Source organism: Artemia sp. Qi Xiang Cuo, chromosome 13 (assembly GCF_049724085.1).
Source record: "Artemia sp. Qi Xiang Cuo chromosome 13, ASM4972408v1, whole genome shotgun sequence".
In the NCBI taxonomy this organism is placed as follows: Eukaryota; Metazoa; Arthropoda; class Branchiopoda; order Anostraca; family Artemiidae; genus Artemia; species Artemia sp. Qi Xiang Cuo.
In genome coordinates, this window is record NC_142806.1 from 58800387 (window position 1) to 58820440 (window position 20054).

Below are 20054 nucleotides of genomic sequence, written 5' to 3' on the forward strand. Positions count from 1 at the left end.
TATTCTAATTTTAAATTAAATTTTAGCTCCTTTGTCTTATGGATTTACCCCTAAAATTTTTAAATTAAAAAATGAGTGACTCCTTCTATTATTAAAGACAATCGTTCAAGCTCGTTCATCTACCCACCAAAAAACGCTTTTATTTCATTTATAAATAAATATGAACCAATAAAGAGAAAAAGATATAAACTGTTACGTTAGGTTAGTTTAAATTTACATTCGGTTACAGTCTTAGTTAAACTAGAAGTTTCCGTGGGCTCTGGTTCGGTTTGGTTAGGCTAGATTAAGTTAGGATAGATTAAGTTAAGTTAGACTACGTACGCTTCACTTAGGTTAGCTTAGGTTAAGTGAGAGACAGGCAAAAAGTTAGGTGTATGATTAGGTTAGGTTAGGTTAGATTAAGTTAGGTTAGGTTAAGTTAGGTTAGGCTAGGTCAGCCTACGTACGCGCGTACGTTGGCTAACCTAGCCTAACCTAACTCTAACCTAACTTAATCTAACCTAACCTAATCATACACCTAACTTTTTGCCTGTCTCTCACCTAACCTAAGCTAACCTAAGTGAAGCGTACGTAGGCTAACCTAACTTAACCTAACCTAATCTAACCTAACTTAATCTAGCCTAACCTAACCATACTCGCCAGAAAAGGTTAGGTTAACTTATCATGAGCGCTCATGATAAGTTAACCTAACCTAACTTAAACCTGTAGAAATGTTTCTATTTATTTATTAATATTTATTTATACCTAACCTAACCTATTGTTTCGGAGGTTAGATGAACGAGTTTGAACGATTGTCTTTAATAATAGAACGAGTCATTCATTTTTTAATTTAAAAATTTTAGGGGTAAATCCATCAGACAAAGGAGCTAAAATTTAATTTAAAATTAGAATAGAATTTAAAATTTTTCTTCTCTTTGAGAAAAAACCAGAACTGAAGTGGAACCTTTTTATTTTCTTGGAAAAATTAGAAGAGAACTTTGAATTTTTTATGTCTTTGAGAAATAAAGAACTGAAGTGGAAGCTTTTTTCATTTTCATTGGTAAAATTCAGAATTGAGCTAACCTTTTTATCTTCTTTAAGAAAATTTAGAAGAGAACTTGAACATTTTGCACTTCTTCGAGGAAACTCAGAATTAAAGTGATGCACCTTATCTTCATGTCGAAGATTCAAAATCAATGTATAACTTTTTCTATCTTCTATGAAAAATTTGGAACAGAACTTTAAATTTTTCATCTCTTTGCAAAAAATCGGAACTGAATTTAAGAAAATTAGAATTAAAGTGAAACTTTTTTTATCTTCACTGGAAAATAATAACAATCATAGTATAGCTTTTCCTATCTTCTAAAGAAAAATTTCGAACTGAACTTTAAATTTTTTTTGTCTTTGAGGAATTTAGAACTGAAGTGGAAGGTTTTTTCATTTTCATTGGTAAAATTCAGAATTGAGCTAACTTTTTCTCTTCTTTAAGAAAATTCAGAAGAGAACTTGAACATTTTGCACTTCTTCGAGAAAGCTCTGAATTAAAGTGGAGTTCCTTATCTTCATGTTGAATATTCACAATCAATGTATAACTTTTTGTATCTTCTATGAAAAATTTGGAACAGAACTTTAAATTTTTCATTTCATTGAGAAAAATCAGAACTGAATTTAAGAAAAATTATAAATAACGTGAAACTTTTGATCTTCATGGAAAATTATCACAATCATTGTATTACTTTTCCCTTATTTAATATGCAAACTTTTAATTGAACGTTAAATATATTTATTTCTTTGTAGAAGTGAAAACTGCAGTGAAATATTTTTATTTTCTATGAAGAAATTGGATATGAAGTATGTTATGTAGTAAAGTCCAGAAGCGAACATGAGATTTTCTTTACTTCGTGGAGAAAATGTTAAATAGAACTACAACTTTTTATCTTCCGTGAAAATATTCACAAGTATGGTATTACTTTTTCTATGTTCCACCGAAAAATTTAGAATTGAACTTTACATTTCTTTATGTCCTTGTGAAATAAAGAACTGAAGTGGAAGATTTTTATTTTCTCTAGTGAAATTAGAATTGAATTGTGTTCTTTGGTAAAATTCAGAAGAGAACTTGAATTTTTCTTCACTTCGTTGAGAAAATTTTAAATTGAGCTAGAACTTTTTATCTTCCGGGAAAATATTCACAAGTATGGTATTACTTTTTCTATCTTCCACCGAAAAATTTAGAATTGAACTCTAAATTTCTTTATGTCTTTGTGAAATAAATAACTGAAGTGGAAGATTTTTGTTTACTCTGGAGAAATTAGAATTGAATTATGTTCTTTGGTAAAATTCCGAAGAGAACTTGAACTTTTTATCTTCTGTGAAAAATTTGGAACAGTATTTTAAATCTTTCATCTCTTCGAGAAAATATTCACAAGTATGGTATTACTTTTTCTATCTTCCACCAAAAAATTTAGAATTGAACTTTAAATTTCTTTATGTCTTTGTGAAATAAATAACTTAAGTGGAAGATTTTTATTTTCTCTGGTGAAATTGGAATTGAATTGTGTTCTTTGGTAAAATTCAGAAGAGAACTTGAATTCTTCTTCACTTCGTTGAGAAAATTTTGAATTGAACTAGAACTTTTTATCTTCCGGGAAAATATTCAGAAGTATGGTATTACTTTTTCTATCTTCCATCGAAAAATTTAGAATTAAACTCTAAATTTCTTTATGTCTTTGTGAAATAAAGAACTGAAGTGCAAGATTTTTGTTTTCTCTGGAGAAATTAGAATTGAATTATGTTCTTTGGTAAAATTTAGTAGAGAACTTGAACTTTTCTTCACTTCGTTGAGAAAATTTTAAATTGAACTAGAACTTTTTATTTCCCGGTAAAATATTCACAAGTATGCTATTACTTTTACTATCTCACAAAGAAAAATTTAGAATTTAACTCAAAAATTCTATATGTATTTGTGAAATATAGACAATAAGTTGAATATTTTTGTATTCTCTGGAGAACTTATAATTGAATTGTGTTCTTTTGTAGAATTCACAAGAGAACTTGAATTTTTCTTCACTTCGTTGAGAAAATTGTCAATTTAACTAGAACTTTTTATCTTCCGGGAAAATATTCACACGTATGGTATTACTTTTTCTATCTTCCACTGAAAAATTTAGAATTGAACTTTAAATTTCTTTATTTGTTTGTGAAATAAAGAAATTAAGTGGAAGATTTTTATTTTCTCTGGATAAATTAGAATTGAATTGTGTTCTTTGGTAAAATTTAGTAGAGAACTTGAACTCTTCTTCACTTCGTTGAGAAAATTTAAAATTGAACTAGAACTTTTTATCTTCCGTGAAAATAGTCACAAGTATGGCATTACTTTTTCTATCTTCCACCTAAAAATTTAGAATTGAACTCTAAATTTATTTATGTCTTTGTGAAATAAAGAATTGAAGTGGAAGATTTATGTTTTCTCTGGAGAAATTAGAATTGAATTGTGTTCTTTGGTAAAATTCCGAAGAGAACTTGAACATTTTGCATCTTCTTCGAGACAGATCTGAACTAAAGTGGAAAATTTTTATATTATTTGGAAAAATAGAAATGATCAATGACTAATTTCTTTTTCATTGAAAAAAATCAGAAGAGAACTTGAACTTTCCTTGACTTCGTTGATAAAATTTTAAATTTAACTAGATATTTTTATCTTCTGTGAAAATATTCACAAGTATGGTATTACTTTTTCTATCTTCCACTGAAAAATTTAGAATTGAACTTTAAATTTCTTTATGTCTTTGTGAAATAAAGAACTTAAGTGGAAGATTTTTATTTTCTCTGGAGAAATTAGAATTGAATGTGTTCTTTGGTAAAATTCAGTAGAGAACTTGAACTTTTCTTCACTTCGTTGAGAAAATTTTCAATTGAACTAGAACTTTTTATCTTCCGTGGAAAATATTCACAAGTATGGTATTACTTTTTCTATCTTCCACCGAAAAATTTAGAATTGAACTCTAAATTTCTTTATGTCTTTGTGAAATAAAGAACTGAAGTGGAAGATTTTTGTTTTCTCTGGAGAAATTAGAATTGAATTTTGTTCTTTGGTAAAATTCCGAAGAGAACTTCATCTCTTCGAGACAGATCTGAACTAAAGTGGAAAATTTTTATATTATTTGGAAAAATAGAAATGATCAATGACTAATTTCTTTTTCATTGAAAAAAATCAGAAGAGAACTTGAACTTTCCTTGACTTCGTTGATAAAATTTTAAATTGAACTAGATACTTTTTATCTTCCGTGAAAATATTCACAAGTATGGTATTACTTTTTCTATCTTCCACCGAAAAATTTAGAATTGAACTTTAAATTTCTTTATGTCTTTGTGAAATAAAGAACTTAAGTGGAAGATTTTTATTTTATCTGAATAAATTAGGATTTAAGTGTGATCTATGGTAAAATTCAGTAGAGAACTTGAACTTTTCTACACTTCGTTGAGAAAATTTTAAATTGAACTAGAACTTTTTATCTTCCGTGAAAATATTCACAAGTATCTTCCATGAAAATATTCACAGGTATGGTATTACTTTTTCTATCTTCCACCGAAAAATTTAGAATTGAACTTTAAATTTCTTTATGTCTTTGTGAAATAAAGAACTGAAGTGGAAGAATTTTATTTTCTCTGAAGAAATTGGAATTGAAGTTTGTTCTTTGGTAAAATTCGGAAGAGAACTTGAAATTTTCTTCACTTCGTTGAGAAAATTTTAAATTGAACTAGAACTTTTTATCTTCCGTGAAAATATTCACAAGTATGGTATTACTTTTTCTATCATCCACCGAAAAATTTAGAATTGAACTTTAAATTTCTTTATGTCTTTGTGAAATAAATAACTTAAGTGGAAGATTTTTATTTTCTCTGGAGAAATTAGAATTGAATTGTGATCTTTGGTAAAATTCAGTAGAGAACTTGAACTTTTCTTCACTTCGTTGAGAAAATTTTAAATTGAACTAGAACTTTTTATCTTCCGTGAAAACTATTCACAAGTATGGTATTACTTTTTCTATCTTCCACCGAAAAATTAGAATTGAACTTTAAATTTCTTTATGTCTTTGTGAAATAAAGAACTGAAGTGGAAGATTTTCATTTTCTCTGGAGAAATTAGAATTGAATTGTGTTCTTTTTTAAAATTCATAAGAGAACTTGAACTTTTTTTCACTTCGTTGAGAAAATTTTAAATTGAACTAGAACTTTTTATCTTCCGTGAAAATATTCACAAGTATGGTGTTACTTTTTGTATCTTCCACCGAAAAATTTAGAATTGAACTTTAAATTTCTTTATGTCTTTGTGAAATATAGAACTTAAGTGGAAGATATTTATTTTCTCTGGAGAAATTAGAATTGAAGTTTGTTCTTTGGTAAAATTCCGAAGAGAACTTGAACTTTTCTTCACTTCGTTGAGAAAATTTTAAATTGAAATAGAACTTTTTATCTTCCGGGAAAATATTCACAAGTATGGTATTACTTTTTCTATCTTCCATCGAAAAATTTAGAATTGAACTTTAGATTTCTTTATGTCTTTGTGAAATAAAGAACTTAAGTGGAAGATTTTTATTTTCTCTTGAGAAATTAGAATTGAAATGTGTTCTTTGGTAAAATTCAGTAGAGAACTTGAACTTTTCTTCACTTCATTGAGAAAATTTTAAATTGGACTAGAACTTTTTATCTTCCGTGAAAAAATTCATAAGTATGGTATTACTTTTTCTATCTTCCACGAAAAAAATTAGAATTGAACTTTAAATTTCTTTATGTCTTTGTGAAATAAAGAACTGAAGTGGAAGATTTTTGTTTTCTCTGTAGAAATTAGAACTGAATTCTGTTCTTTGGTAAAATGCAGAAGAGATCATGAACTTTTCTATCTTATATGAAAAATTGAGCCTGCTAGTAGTATCTTTATCTGTAAAAATTCTTTTTCTCACATCTCTGACCCTTTTAATAGATATTCTGAACAGTTGACGTTCTAGCACACCCTAAAAATAATGAACACTTAACAAAATAATTCATAAGATATTTTTAATGAAATAATGACATGTAGAATATTAATATAAAAATAAGTTAAATACATTATTATTCATTATTAGTACCCTTGCGCTTCACTTTCCGTCAATTCATCTTTATATTCATTGATGATATTGTCTGCTAATGTCCTTTTTATTCTGCCTACGATTTAACTGTCTACTGTCACATTATTTTTACATAGATAGCAGTTTTGACACATTGACAAGATATGATTTATGATGTTGGTGCAGCTGTATGCATGCCTTCTTTTTCCCTTTGCTTTCATTCGAATGCTAACACCGGAAAGGTAGCGATAAGATCTATCAACGGCTAACATGCTACCAGAACCATTAGCTAGAAGTTGTCCCTCTTCATCAACTATTATTTTTATTTTGGCATTCTCTTTGAGTACTACTTTTTCTGGTAATGTTACTCTCGCATATCCACCGTTTGCATGATGGAAATTCTTGGGTACTCCAAAGGATTATAACTTCTCGCTGTCATGACAATGCATGCATACATTTCTAATAGTGTTACCACTTGCACTCGTTTCATAGTTTACGTATTTCTCCTTCTCCTTGTCAGCATTTAACACGACGATGATTTTATCATGTGCACATATTTTCATCGAATAATTCATCTTCACTACAGATATGAATTGTGTGTTGATCCTTCCACTGCGTAAAAAATACTGATTTAATGCACGCATTAAACTAGGTAGTGTCGATAACTTGCCATAGAGTACCAATGGGAAAGCCGCGTCGTGCCTATGAACAAGCACAGAGTACGATTGGTAGAGCCGTAAGCATATTTCATGTCATTTTAAGATACGTAAAAAAGTTCAAAAAATACCATGTTAAAAAATTCAAAATTATTTAAAAAAATGGGGGGAAGGGGTACCGAGAGTCCTTTGGGAGCCCGGGGGACCTTTGGGGGCTGGGGGCTTCTTTCGGAGTTGGGGTGGGGGGATCGACGCCCTTTGGGGTTGGGGTAGGGCGATCGGGGCCCTTTGGGGTTGGGGTAGAGGACCTCACGACACTGTTCAAATAGAACTTGTTTACTATAACGACCACACTCAAAACCTCTTCTAAAACCTTTTCTAAAATCATCTTTTAAAATGTCTCTAACTGTTTCGCCGAAATAATTCCCTAAAATGTCTAAAACCGTTTCACCCAAATAATTCCTAAACGTAATCTCAGCGTATTCCTTTTGTTTTTGGCATCTCTGTGCTTTCACATTTCAAATTTCTAGGAAACCCTTTCCTACGTTAATCTCTTCATCTCATAAATGTTCCTAGCTACACTATTAAGGTTTCGTTAGAATATCAATTTATCTCTCCGACTTAAAGCTCAGTGAAGCCGTATTTAAAAATAGAATTTCTATCTCTTTAGACTCCCACATAATTCCAGGATAACAAGTGATGTCATTTCTAATTCCTGACACTAAAGATCAATGAAGCCCTATTTAAAAATAGAATATTAATTTTTCTCTCTGACCTAAAGAACGTTTATCCCTCAGACCTAAGATTAAAGAAGCCATAATGTTTCTTAATTCCCCTTTCGTGAATCAATAATTCCCCGCCGATTATGTAAATCAATTTCTCAGGTTAGGTTAGCCTAAAGATCAAGGAAACCATAATGTTTCTTAATCCCCCCTTCGTGAATCAATACATTCCCTTAGCGATTATTTAAATCATTTCCTCAGGTTAGGTTAGCCTAAAGATCAAAGAAGCCATGTTTGTTTCTAAATCCCCCTGTCGTAAATCAATACATTCTCCCCCACCGATCATGTAAATCAATTTCTCAGGTTAGGCTAGCCAAAAAACAATAAAGCCATGTTTGTTTCTTAATTTCCCTTCCGTGAACCAACAATTCCCCCACCGATTATGTAAATCACCCCATTGTCATTACACCTGGACAAACAACAGCAAATAAATCGACTTTGAAACATCCATAAATGTGAGAAAGTTCCTGTTTTTCATTCTCACTGACAAAAACCATAAAACAGACATGAATTGATGTTGACATCCATGAAAAACATCAAGTAAATTGACCTTTGGAAATTTAGGTCATTGACCCCATTAACCACGTGTTCTCCCTAATGACTCTATGCCCATATTTGGTGCCCTGTCACGAGCTCATGAGGCATCTCTACTAATGCTCAGTTAATACACTATTATTTACTATTGTTTGGATATTATAATGTAACATGATAACAATTCTAATATAAGTAAAACTAAACTTAAATAAAGTAAAATATTTTCTACATTGACCATTACAAAATTGTCTTGATTTTAATGGGAGGGAGGTACTTGATGGATTGACGACAAATTATCAACATTTGACTTTAGTTTTGTTAGGAATAACCACAATCCCCGTTGTGTATTACTCAATTTATTTGAACAGACTATTTTAAAAGACTGAGCTTTTTAATCTATTATTAATTAAAAAAAACTTTTTTCACAAAATAAGTTTTTCAAAGAAAAGTAAAGAACTCCATTAAACAAAAATGAGCAAAAGTAAAATCAGATAGTCTACCAAGCGTGAAACTACCACAAATCAGCATCGATAAATAAATGAAACCCAAAACAAACAGAAATTACAATAAATAACCGAGTCAAACTCAAAACAAGTAGAAATTAACATAAGTTGAGCGCAAAACCCCTATGCCTTCCCAGGGCCAGATCATAATTTGCCCTTTACTGAAAAAAAAATAAATGTTTTTACTCTTATAACTTTAATAGATCAAATAATATTAAGATTTTGATTACTAAATATCAACATATGTATATTAAACTGACAATGCACATTCATTTGTATTTCTTTCAGTAAAGTGCAAATTATGATCTGGCCTTGAGAAGGCATAGGGGTTTTGAGGCCAACTTGTGTTGGTGTGCAGGGCAAATGCAAAACAACGCGGACATTAGGCCTGTATCACAAACAAGGTGTCTTCAGCTCGAAAGACAGAAGAAGAACAAGAAAAAAAAGTTAAAGCTAAAAAAACAATAAAACCACCACCAAAACAAAAAATACACAATTGGCGCAAACTGATCCACGTAGGGAAAAGATGCTAATATGGAGTTACTTCAGTGGCAACACCAGAGCAACTGCGGAAAAATTAAAAAAATGGAAATTAATTTAACTATTCTGTTTCGAAATAATCCTTTTATTGGCTATTATTGAAGCAATTCGTTTTGGTCTAGCAGGTAAAACAGTCCCCTGGTGATTATTTATCATCTTAATTCCCTTATTGACTGTTGATTCACTCTTTAGAAGATTGTCATAAATTGGGTCAATATTTAAACTACCTGTGTCCCTATTTATTGAAAGGTTAGCAAACATATGTTTTTTCAAATGATACACCTTATCATTTGAAATAGCCAAGACCTCATCAAATTTTACAAAGTTATCTGGTTGAAATCTAATATGTTCTGCTAAAGCTGGAACAAAAGTTTTTGTAGGCTTGCTTAATTGTAGGGTTTTTTCTATTGAATATCGGTGTTCAATGAACCTTTCAACAAATTGTTGGTGAGTCCTACCAATATAGAACTTCCCACAAGAACACGGAATTTTATACACCCCACTTACTAAATTTCCCCTTGTTAGATCCTTACCAGAACTAAAGAAACTACCCATTGGCCTCAACGATTGGAAACATATATCAATACCAAATTTACGCAAAACCCTCGAAAGTTTTTCACCCAAACCAGGTACACATGGCAATGAAAGGAAACTTTTTGATACATCTAAATCTAAAGACTGTGAAATCCCAAAAACCCTACTATAATGTTTAATACGTCTATTTTCAATTATTTTGTCAATGAACTTGATTGGGTAATTATTACAAAATAATATATCCCTCAAGTATAACAATTCTGAATTCAGAAATTCTTGGGAACAAATTCTAAAGGCTCTATCCACTAGTTAAATTACAACACCCCGTTTCACCGACATATGGTGGCAAGAATGAAAATTCAAATACCTATCATTGTGCGTTGATTTTCTGTAAATCGAGAAAAGTAAATGGAAATCCCTTTTAATTAATAGAATATCTAGAAAAAGGTAATTTATTATTTTCGTCAAACTCAACTGTAAATTTAATATTATTATCAAAACTATGTAAATGCTTACAAAATAGGTCTAAGGAGTCCAATCCATGTTTCCAAACGCACACCACATCATCCATGAACCTACACCAGAAACAAGGGGAGATTCTAAGACTGTGTATAGCGGAGGTTTCAATATCATCTATGAAAAGATTTGCCAATAAAGGAGAGAAAGAAGCCCCCTTAGGTAACCCAAAAATTTGTGCATAAAACTCCCCTCTAAAACCAAAATAAAAAGAAAATTCATTTACTAAAATAATTAGTTTCATAATGACTTCAATATCCAAACTGGCTAAAGTCACATCTTGTATTAAATCAAAGTGTTTTTCTAATTTACTTTTTAAAATGTCTTCGTACCTTTTTAAATCACAATTTGAATACATGGAAACAACATCGAAAGTACAAAGAATTGAACTAACTTCCAACGTGAAATTTCTCAATTTCTTAGTAAGATCAGTCGAATTTTTTTAACCCTGGAATACTGTTGCGTCGTAAATTTTACGACCGCCAAACCGTTTTTCGAGATTCCCGTGTAGACGGCATCACATAACAAGACATGACTTCACGTAAATTCCTTTTTCGAGACGCTAGTTATTGGGCAAGTTCAGACTTGAACGGATCCCTGCTCGTTTACGAGATAACGAGGGTGAGAAGTAAATTTTACGAAGCGACAGTAATAGTGTAACTTTTTCTGCGAAAATCAGAATGAGTACATTTAGTTTCTTCTTGGATTTGTGTCAGTTTTCTTGTGACAAAAGTTGTTAAAATTCTAATTTCAACATCTGCCTAGGTAGGAATGTGCATGTGAACTCAGGAGCGGGAACGTTACAGACACTACACCTTTTCGTCTATTTTTCTTTTCGTTTTTTTTTTCTTTTAGATGTTTTGTTTTATTTTTGATGGCTTCTAGAAAGTTTACAGAAAAATAGATACAATAATCTCTATTCAAGCGAAGAAGAGGATAACATCTCAACTCTTAGTGACTCTGAAGAAAATCTAATCGGAGAAGATTTGGAGGATTTGGAAAACATCGAAGACTCCGATGAAGGTTGTGTACCTGAAAAAGAAAACGGTAGTCATCTGTCCAACATAAATGGTGATGAAGATACTGGCCGTCAAAGTGCATCGGCATCTGTGTAAAGTCAAGCAAGAGTATAAAATTCAAACGCAGTCTAAATCTTCAGAAGAAGATCAAAAGAACGGCGAAAAGCACTTACTAAGTTTGGAACTTCCTGGCGAAAGACATCATTGTCATTCCATCGAAATGATTACTCAGAGAAAATAATGGACATAGGTGGTCAGTTTTATCCTCACAGAAAAACCAACAGCGGGAGACCCTTGGGTCAAAATCTCATCCGGGGTGTGGCTGGCCCTGTAGGTGATGCCGCCAAAAGCGGCTTATAAGTCTCTCTCAGCTTTTCAAGCCTTTTTGTCTGATAAGATTGTGGACAAGATTGTGTTGCATACGAATGAAGAGATTGAAGGAAAGGCAGCCAACTACGGTACAGCTAGAGCCTCAGAGGAGCCTAAAAATAGGATAGAGCTGAAAGCTTTATTTGGATTGTTAATTCTTACGGCAGCACTAAAAGACTGACATCTCTCTGTTGACGAAATGTTTGATGCCAAATTGAGTGGCTCTGCCTACAAGGCTACAATGTCGAAGGAAAGATTCCGCTTTCTCATTGATTGCCTCCGATTTGACGATAAAGAAACAAGGAATTCCAGGAAACAGAATGACCCTTTTGCTGCCATGTGAGAGGTGTGGGAAGACGTCATCAAGAACTGTCAAGGTAGTTTTAAGCCAGGGGCCAACACTACAATCGATAAGCAATTGCTTGGTTTTGGGGGAGGATGCCCATTTAGACTGTATATACCAAGCAAGCCGAAAAAATATGGAAATAAAGTTGTAATGATGTGTGACGTGGGCACCAAATACATGATAAATGCTATCCCTTTACCTGGGTAAAGGAACTCGAACAGGTGGTTTGCCTCTAGGCGATTACTTCGTTCGAGAGCTTAGCAGACCAATTTGGGGTTCCAATAGAAACATAACTATGGACAATTGGTTCACTTCCATTCCAATGGCTGAAGAGCTCTTGAAACCTCCGTACAACCTGACCATTGTTGGAACGCTTCGAAAAAACAAACGTGAAATTCCTCCTGAACTTCTCCAGACAAAAAGCGTATTGAACGGAGTTCAATGTTTTGCTTTGACCAGGAGCTTACCATGGTTTCATACGTCCCAAAACGAAACAAAATGGTCGTTCTACTGTCTACGATGCACGAGACGGCTTCTTTGGCCTACCCAAGTCAAAATCCAGAAGTCATCGAGTACTACAATTCGACTAAAGGTGGGGTTGATACCTTCGACCAAATGTGTAGTGACATGTCCTGTTCGAGGAAAACTAAAAGGTGGCCCTTCTGTGTATTTTATGGGCTCCTAAACATCACTTCCATCAACTCTTATGTTGTATACAGCTTCCACCGCGGACAGATTGGAGAGAAGCCTCCTACAAGGAAATTTCATATGAAGGAACTCTACTGAGAGCTAGTGCAGCCTCACGTACAGCAAAGGCTCTTAGGTAGAAATTTGAGCCGCTCACTCCGTGAACACATCGAAGATGTCGTAGGAATTGCTAGTCCTTCTGGAAGCCCAACATCTCAGGACAGAAGACGCAAATCCCTCGAACCTCCGTAGGATGACGACCACCTCCTGTAACAAGTGTGTTGGGGCCATCTGTGCAGAACATCGAACGAAGATGTACATCTCTTGTGGCAGCAAGACATAAATTTTGGATAATTCTTCCATTTTTGTATTGTTTCATATGTAGTCGTTGCACTGTTAAAAATACTATTTGGTACCTCGGCTCCTCGATTTTTTGCAGGCATTCAAAGTCAAAGTCGTAAAATTTGCTTTAAGTCGTAAAATTTTGCTTGGCTTTAAGTTCTTGAGGAGTATCAACTTTATCTATAGAAGCCATAATTCCTGACTCCACCTTTGAAATTATTTTTGAATAGGGGATTGGTGTTGGAAAACAGAACTTAGAACCCTTCGACAAAACTGCCTCCTGTTGAATATTATTGAATAATTGCCTGTTGAATATCCTGTTGAATAATTCTTAATTGCTGGACCCAGACAAAGACGAGGATAAAAAACATCTGAATCTTGGAACTTCTCAAACAAAATTTTATTAAACTTGTGAACCAGACGAACCTTAGACAAATTAAAATCATGGCGAAAAGATCTCATGGGCATTTCCTTAACTCGCATAAAAATATCAGATGGAAGGTTATTCCTTAAAAGGGTTTCAACAGAATTTAAGTCACCTAAACAGTTGAAAACGTCTCTATTTTTGTTCAGAAATTACGTGATTTAAAGTAATTAGGCTTAATTTGTTTTCAATTTTGTTTCAATTTCAATTCCAAAATGGGTAAATATTTTAAAAGATTTCGGAATCAGCGATTCCTTCTTGCAATTTCTTAAGAAAATTTGTTGATTTAACAAATTTGCATGTTTTTTAACCAAATACAAATAATGATTGACAGAAGCGGCTAATTGTTGCCCGTACAATTGACGAATGAAAGATCTTAAGCCGAACTGGCCAGCCTTGACAAAAACCAACAGAGAGCAATATCTCAATGAAAAAAAAACAAAAAACATCTCAATGAAAAAAAAGGGTCTCATCTTCAAAGGTGGAGGCAGGAATTATGGCTTCTATAGATAAAGTTGATACTCCTCAAGAACTTTGAGCCGAGATTGTAAGAAAACTAAAAACCTTTAATGTGAGCTTGATTGGTAAAGACATCTCACAAAAAAATGACATTAGAATCATTTCAGATTTGAAAAAGGATAAATTCCTTACTATCACCAGAGCCGATAAGGGAAGCACGATTGTAATTATGAACACTGAAGACTATAATAATCAAATGAAATTCACTCTTTCTGACACTATTACATACAAAAAACTTGATTTTGATCCTACAGATAAATATGTAAAATCAACAAGAAAGGAATTGGAGTCATTCACAAATAATTTTAACATTACCCCAAAGTTTTATAACAAGTATTATCCTAGGGGTTGTTCGGCACCCAAGATCTATGGTATTTGAATTTTCATTCTTGCCACCCTATGTCGGTGAAACGAGGGGATGTAATTTCACTAGCGGATAGAGCCTTTAGAATTTGTTCCCAGGAATTTCTGGATTCGGAATTATTATATTTGAGGGATATTTAGTTTTATAATGATTACCTAATTAAGTTAATTGACAAAATAATTGAAAATAGACGTATTAAACATGATAGTAGGGTTATTGGGGTTTCTCAGTCTTTAGATTTAGATATATCAAAAAGTTTCATTTCATTGCCATATTTACTTGGTTTGGGTGAGAAACTTTCACGGGTTTTGCGTAAATTTGGTATTGATAAATGTTTCCAATCGTTGAGGCCAATGGGTAGTTTCTTTAGTTCTGGTAAGGATTTAACCCGGGGAAACTTAGTAAGTGGGGTGTATAAAATTCCGTGTTCTTGTGGGAAGTTCTATATTGGTAGGACTCACCAACAATTTGTTGAAAGGCTTATTGAACATCGAAATTCAATAGATAAAAACCCTACAATTAAGCAACCCTTCAGAAACTTTTGTTTCAGCTTTAGCAGAACATATTTGGTTTCAACCAGATCACTTTGTAAAATATGATGAGGCCTTAGCTATTTCAAATGATAAGGGGTATACACAGTGGGCGAGAGAAGCCATTGAAATTAAAAAAACATATGTTTTCTAACCTGTTAATATATGGTGACACAGGTATTTTAAATATTTACCCAATTTATTATAATCTTCTGAAGAGTAAATCGACAGTCAATAAGGGAAATAACATAATAAATAATCACCAGGGGACTGTTTTACGTGCTAGACCAAAACGAATTGCTTCAATAATCAAGGAGGCACACTTTTGCCTCTTTAAAGGGGGAACCCGCCACAATATTAAGCGATTTCCGGTCCTAAAGGTTGCAAAGAGACGGCGGTGATTGCATTTTTTAGCGTAAGCTAAAACTAAGCAACATACAAAATTTCACACTCCTCCGACTTTATCTTCATGGGGGAAAGTGGGCCGGAAGTTTCGACCCTCCCGCCACAGCCCCCCTTTAACGTTGTCCGATTGGGCTGAAATTTAGAGGATAAGCTTTCCTAGGAACTGGGAGCTTATCCTCAAAATTTCAGCTCATTCCGATCACTCCTTCCCTGTTTTCCAAAAACCAAATATAGCCACATAATGCTCATCAGGTTATTTTTTTTATCAGCCACGCCTACAGGCCACAGTTGGCAACGGATCCGGGTGAATGAGGACTCATTCGAACCGGAATTCGACCTGTTAGGGCCTTTTGAGATTTTAAATTCGAAAAAATTATCCCCCGAATTTATATTTACGAAAAACCTCGTTTTCCTATAAGAGCCCATGTTAATTTTTCCCACCACTGCCCCCCCCTGTGAACAGTGTCTGATCCAGCTAAAATTTAGAGGATAAACTTTCTTGGGGCCTGGGAGCTTATCCTCAAAATTTCAGCTCAATCCGATCACTCCTTCCCTGTTTTCTAAAAACCAAATATCAAGTTTTGTGTGGATTCGCTTGCGTCAAAAATAGATTGCAGAGACTAAAAATAAAGTAACAAGTGTCTGTGTGGTACGGTGGTCGGTATTGCTGACTGTCAGGTGGATGGCCCGGTTTCGATTCCCCGTCAGAGAATTTTTTTTGTATATTGAATTTAAAGTTTAAAAAAGAAACTCAGTATCTTTTTTGAATCCAATATATTAAATCCTTTGGCTCAACAGGCGTCTCCAGAAGAATATCAGAGTCGGCCTTCAGGTTACAGGTAAGTCTCCACTGCTTTGATAACATGCCGTATACCCGCTTGCTCGAAGCAAATTTTAAAAAAGAAAATTTTACTGTGCATTTGATTTGAGTATTCAGGAATTAAAAGCCTTAACACAAGAATCTTCAAAAGTGGGGGGTTTGGGGGGTGGTAGCCCCCCAACTTTAACTCCTGACACGATCAGCTGACAGTTAGTCAAGCAATAATAAGTAATAAACTGTACAAAAACGTGCAGAAATTATTTGAAAAAAAACTGCGTTTTCTTAAATGTTAAAGAGGCTGAGTCACAAGTTCGAACCTTAAAACGTACAGGGATTAGGAGGTACAGTTGGGGGGCTGCCGCCCCCCAACGCCCCGCTTCCGTATATGAAAGGGGCTGTGCTCTCCTCAACGCCTCGCTCTTTACGCTAAAGTTTTTATTGTTTAAAAAAAGAATTGTGAGAAAGTCAAACTTTAGCGTAAAGAGCGAGGCGTTGAGGAGGGCACAGCCCCTTTCATATACGGAAGCAGGGGTTAGGGGGTGGCAGTCCCCCAACTGTACCTCCTAATCCCTGTACGTTTTAAGGTTCGAACTTGTGAGTCAGCCTCTTGAACTCTTTATAAAACGCAGTTTTTTTCAAATTATAGCAAATAAAAGGATTATTTCGAAACAGAATAGTTAAAGTAATTTCCATTTTTTTATTTTTCCGCAGTTGCTCTGGTGTTCTCACTGAAGTAACTCCATATTTGCCTCTTTTCCCTACTTGGATCAGTTTGCACCAATTGTATATTTTTTGTTTTGGTGGTTGTTTCATTGGTGTTTTAGTTTTAACTTGTTTTTTTTTTTATCTTGTTCTTCTGCCTGTCGTGCTGAAGACGCCTTGTTTGTGATACAGGCGAAATATCCGCGTTGTTTTACATTTTTCTTTTCTCTCCACTGGCCACAGTCTCGTTTGTTTTTTTTTTCATTGAGATTTTTATCTTTGTCGGTTTTTGACCCTCACTTTCGACTATTAAAAAAGGCAACTTCAATTTCCAATCAAATGAGCCCCTTTTGAAATTTCTACAACAACTTTCTAGATAAACCTTATATGCCCCCCAGGGCATAACTTACAGGCTTTGCACTGAAAGCTCTGATGGGGTTATTATCATAAAAGACCTAATTTCCAGAACTTTAGAATATCAAAATTTTTATTGGATGTATTTGGGGAAATGGAGGGTGTGGGAGGCGGTTAGTTACCCTTCAAGCACTTTCAAATGTTAAAAGGGCAATATTCCTTTCAATTTTCAATTGAATTAGCCCTTTTACGTGTTTTTACCGCATCGCCTTTAAGAATAACCTTACATGATCCAAGTGTATAACTCAAAACTCTTGCCCTAAAGATTGTGAGGGGGGATAGATTGTCATCCTTAAAGACCTAATTTCCAAATCTTTCAACCGCGTTTTTTTTATTTACAAACGGGTTACAATAAATAAATAAACAAACTTCTCATTTGAAAAACACAATCCAATGCATTACTGCATGCCTGACAAAAACCCGAAAAAAGAAAGAAAAACAATTCAAAAAAAGAAAAAAGGATAGATATATAATAATATTAACATTTATTATCTTTTATTTCCTCGGAACCTAATACAACCCAACCCAAAAACAAAAATATCTTCTCTCGCCACCCTCTCCCACCCCTCCAACAAAAAAGTAGGAACTTGAGAATCAGTAGTAACCATCTTTTGGATTCTATGGAAGCTATAGCAATTTTTACATTATTCTGTAGAAGCTTTACACCATTTCAAAAAAGATTCAGAGCTCCCTCACATGGCCTTCTGGATTCTATAGAAGCTATAGCAATTTCTACATTATTCTGTAGAAGCTTTACACCTTTTCAAACAGATTCAGAGCTCCCTCACATGGCCTTCTGGATTCTATGGAAGCTATAGCAATTTCTACATTATTCTGTAGAAGCTTTACACCTTTTCAAAAAGATTCAGAGCTCCCTCACATGGCCTTCTGGATTCTATGGAAGCTATAGCAATTTGAAATATCATATGGAATTTGCTTGAAACTATATACTTTGCGTACGCCCCCGTACCAAACAGGTTGGGTCTAATCTGTTTTGGTTCAAGTTTTTTTCTGACACAATTAACTGAATTTCTATTTCATGATATACAAGTTTTTTTTAGGTTAAATCCGTGTCGGAAAAACCGGTGCGTTTTTTTAGTTGCCAATTATTTTTTGTATATATTCAGGTTTCAAATTAGATTCTTCAACAGTTTTGAATAGTTTATTCAACTTAACACTACTGACATTTTTTGTGAACATTTACATTGAAAATGGATAATTCGAAGCAATTTCTGGTGAGTAAAATTTTCTCATTATTATAATAAAAAGAAATTGTCTTGTCATTAAGTCAAGGAAGAAATTCTTTCCTTACACTGTGTGCTTACCTCTTTTAAAAAGTTTTGACTACTTAAGACAGACACTAGCGCTAAGGGTACTTATGCACTTAGAAGCCTATTGTTTAGGAGCTAAAACCTTTACACAGTTCTCTTATAGGCTGAAATTTACGGTGCGATTTTTATCAAGATCAGTGCGCCCTTTTAGAGTTTCAGTTACTATTAAGCTGATTTGTTCCTTACTTATAGTTCGTTACCATGTACTGCTGGAAAATGTATTTCAGTGATATTTTAGATCATAGTAGCCTAATAGTGCTTTTAGTCTTTAGAAGAAGAACCAAAACAATTTAGAATCTATGCTGCTTACCTTAGTTTAAGAGCTGAAAATCATTCTAAAAAATCTAAATTTGTAACAATGAGTATTTTATTTTGATAATAAAGGAAAATATAAATATTTATTTAATTGAAAAAAAAAAAAATTTCCAGCTCCCCCTATTTTAACACCAGTTTTTTAATGCAAAAAATAGGCACATATTGCACCCTGTTTAAATCAGAATAATCCGTGGATTCTTAATCTTTATGACCCAAGGACACCAATGGTCCCATTCCCCCTGCCAGCTTTTTAGCAGAAAGATAAGCATCTTGCAACTTTTTCGAAGCAGAAAAAAAAAAAACTCACGTAAGGTTTTGTAAAATTTCGTGGCAAACCCAGTTTTTGTCGAATTAAGATTCATATGGTCAAAAAAGTAATTTAAAACCCCTGATTTTGAAATCAAGATGTTTTTTACACTACTTTAAATGCCTAACATAAACTGAATTATTTTCCAAACCCAAAATGCATTTTTGTTGCATTCTAAATTTTGACTTTTTTTTCAAGGAAGCAGATACGTGAAATAACCCCCCTTCTGAAAATAAAGCAAGATGGAGCGAAGGTGTATTAATGTAAGCTGCAAGACCATCAATTATCAAATACGCTGGTAGAATTACACATGACCTGGACCATCCAACGAGCACCCAACTTATAGTGACAGAGCCCTCTAACCCCAGTGTTAGCTCCACGCAAGCTGGAAGGAAGTTGAAAAGGGAATGGGCTGTTTCTCATAATGCCTCAGCCTCATCAGATCAAGATCGTGAGCTTGACCCCCTTCATGTTTTGCCAAGGAGTTCAGATGTAGAAGCCCAGTCAGAATATGTAAGTATATACATAATTTTTTCTATTCCTATTTTCAAAAATAAGTTAAATTTTCTCAGGCGCATAGCTTTTGATGAGTAAAACTTAAAATTTGTTTCTAAACTATTTCATTTTCTTTCATTAACCAAATTAGTGGTATATAAAGGAATGCTTATCACGCATTTCTATAAAAAAAAAAAAAAAACATTACATTGTAAATTCTAGCCAAGACGCATTAAAATTAAATAATTACAAAATACATTTTAAAAAAAAAATAACTATTTGAAAAAAAAAAAAAAAAAAACGATTTTATATTTAACAGTTAAAATGCATTAAAAAAATGGAGTATGTTTTTCAGTAAGCTTTTGGCGCATCCGCTCCTTATCAGATCTCCCATCGCTAAATTTGAATTTTAATCCGCTCGATAGCTATAATTTGAATTCTAAATGGGCTTCTTGTGACAGGATGTGTATTTCCGATAAGATAACTTTTTAGTAAAAAAAAAATTGTTTATTAGTGG

General features: G+C 33.4%; 2 protein-coding genes across 4 annotated transcripts in view; one reads left to right on the top strand and one right to left on the bottom strand.

The window, feature by feature from the left end:
• Positions 1–11263, top strand: part of Nf-YC (nuclear factor Y-box C) — a 149716-nt gene extending 138453 nt beyond the window's left edge. The window contains exon 10 of the mRNA XM_089099450.1: positions 11034–11263. Coding sequence (XP_088955576.1) covers positions 11034–11263 — 230 coding nt within the window. The remainder of the gene's footprint in view (positions 1–11033) is intronic.
• The window catches only part of LOC148945476 (cardioacceleratory peptide receptor-like), a 593562-nt gene that overhangs the window by 338454 nt on the left and 235054 nt on the right, over positions 1–20054 (bottom strand). The gene's annotated exons all lie outside the window — the stretch shown is intronic.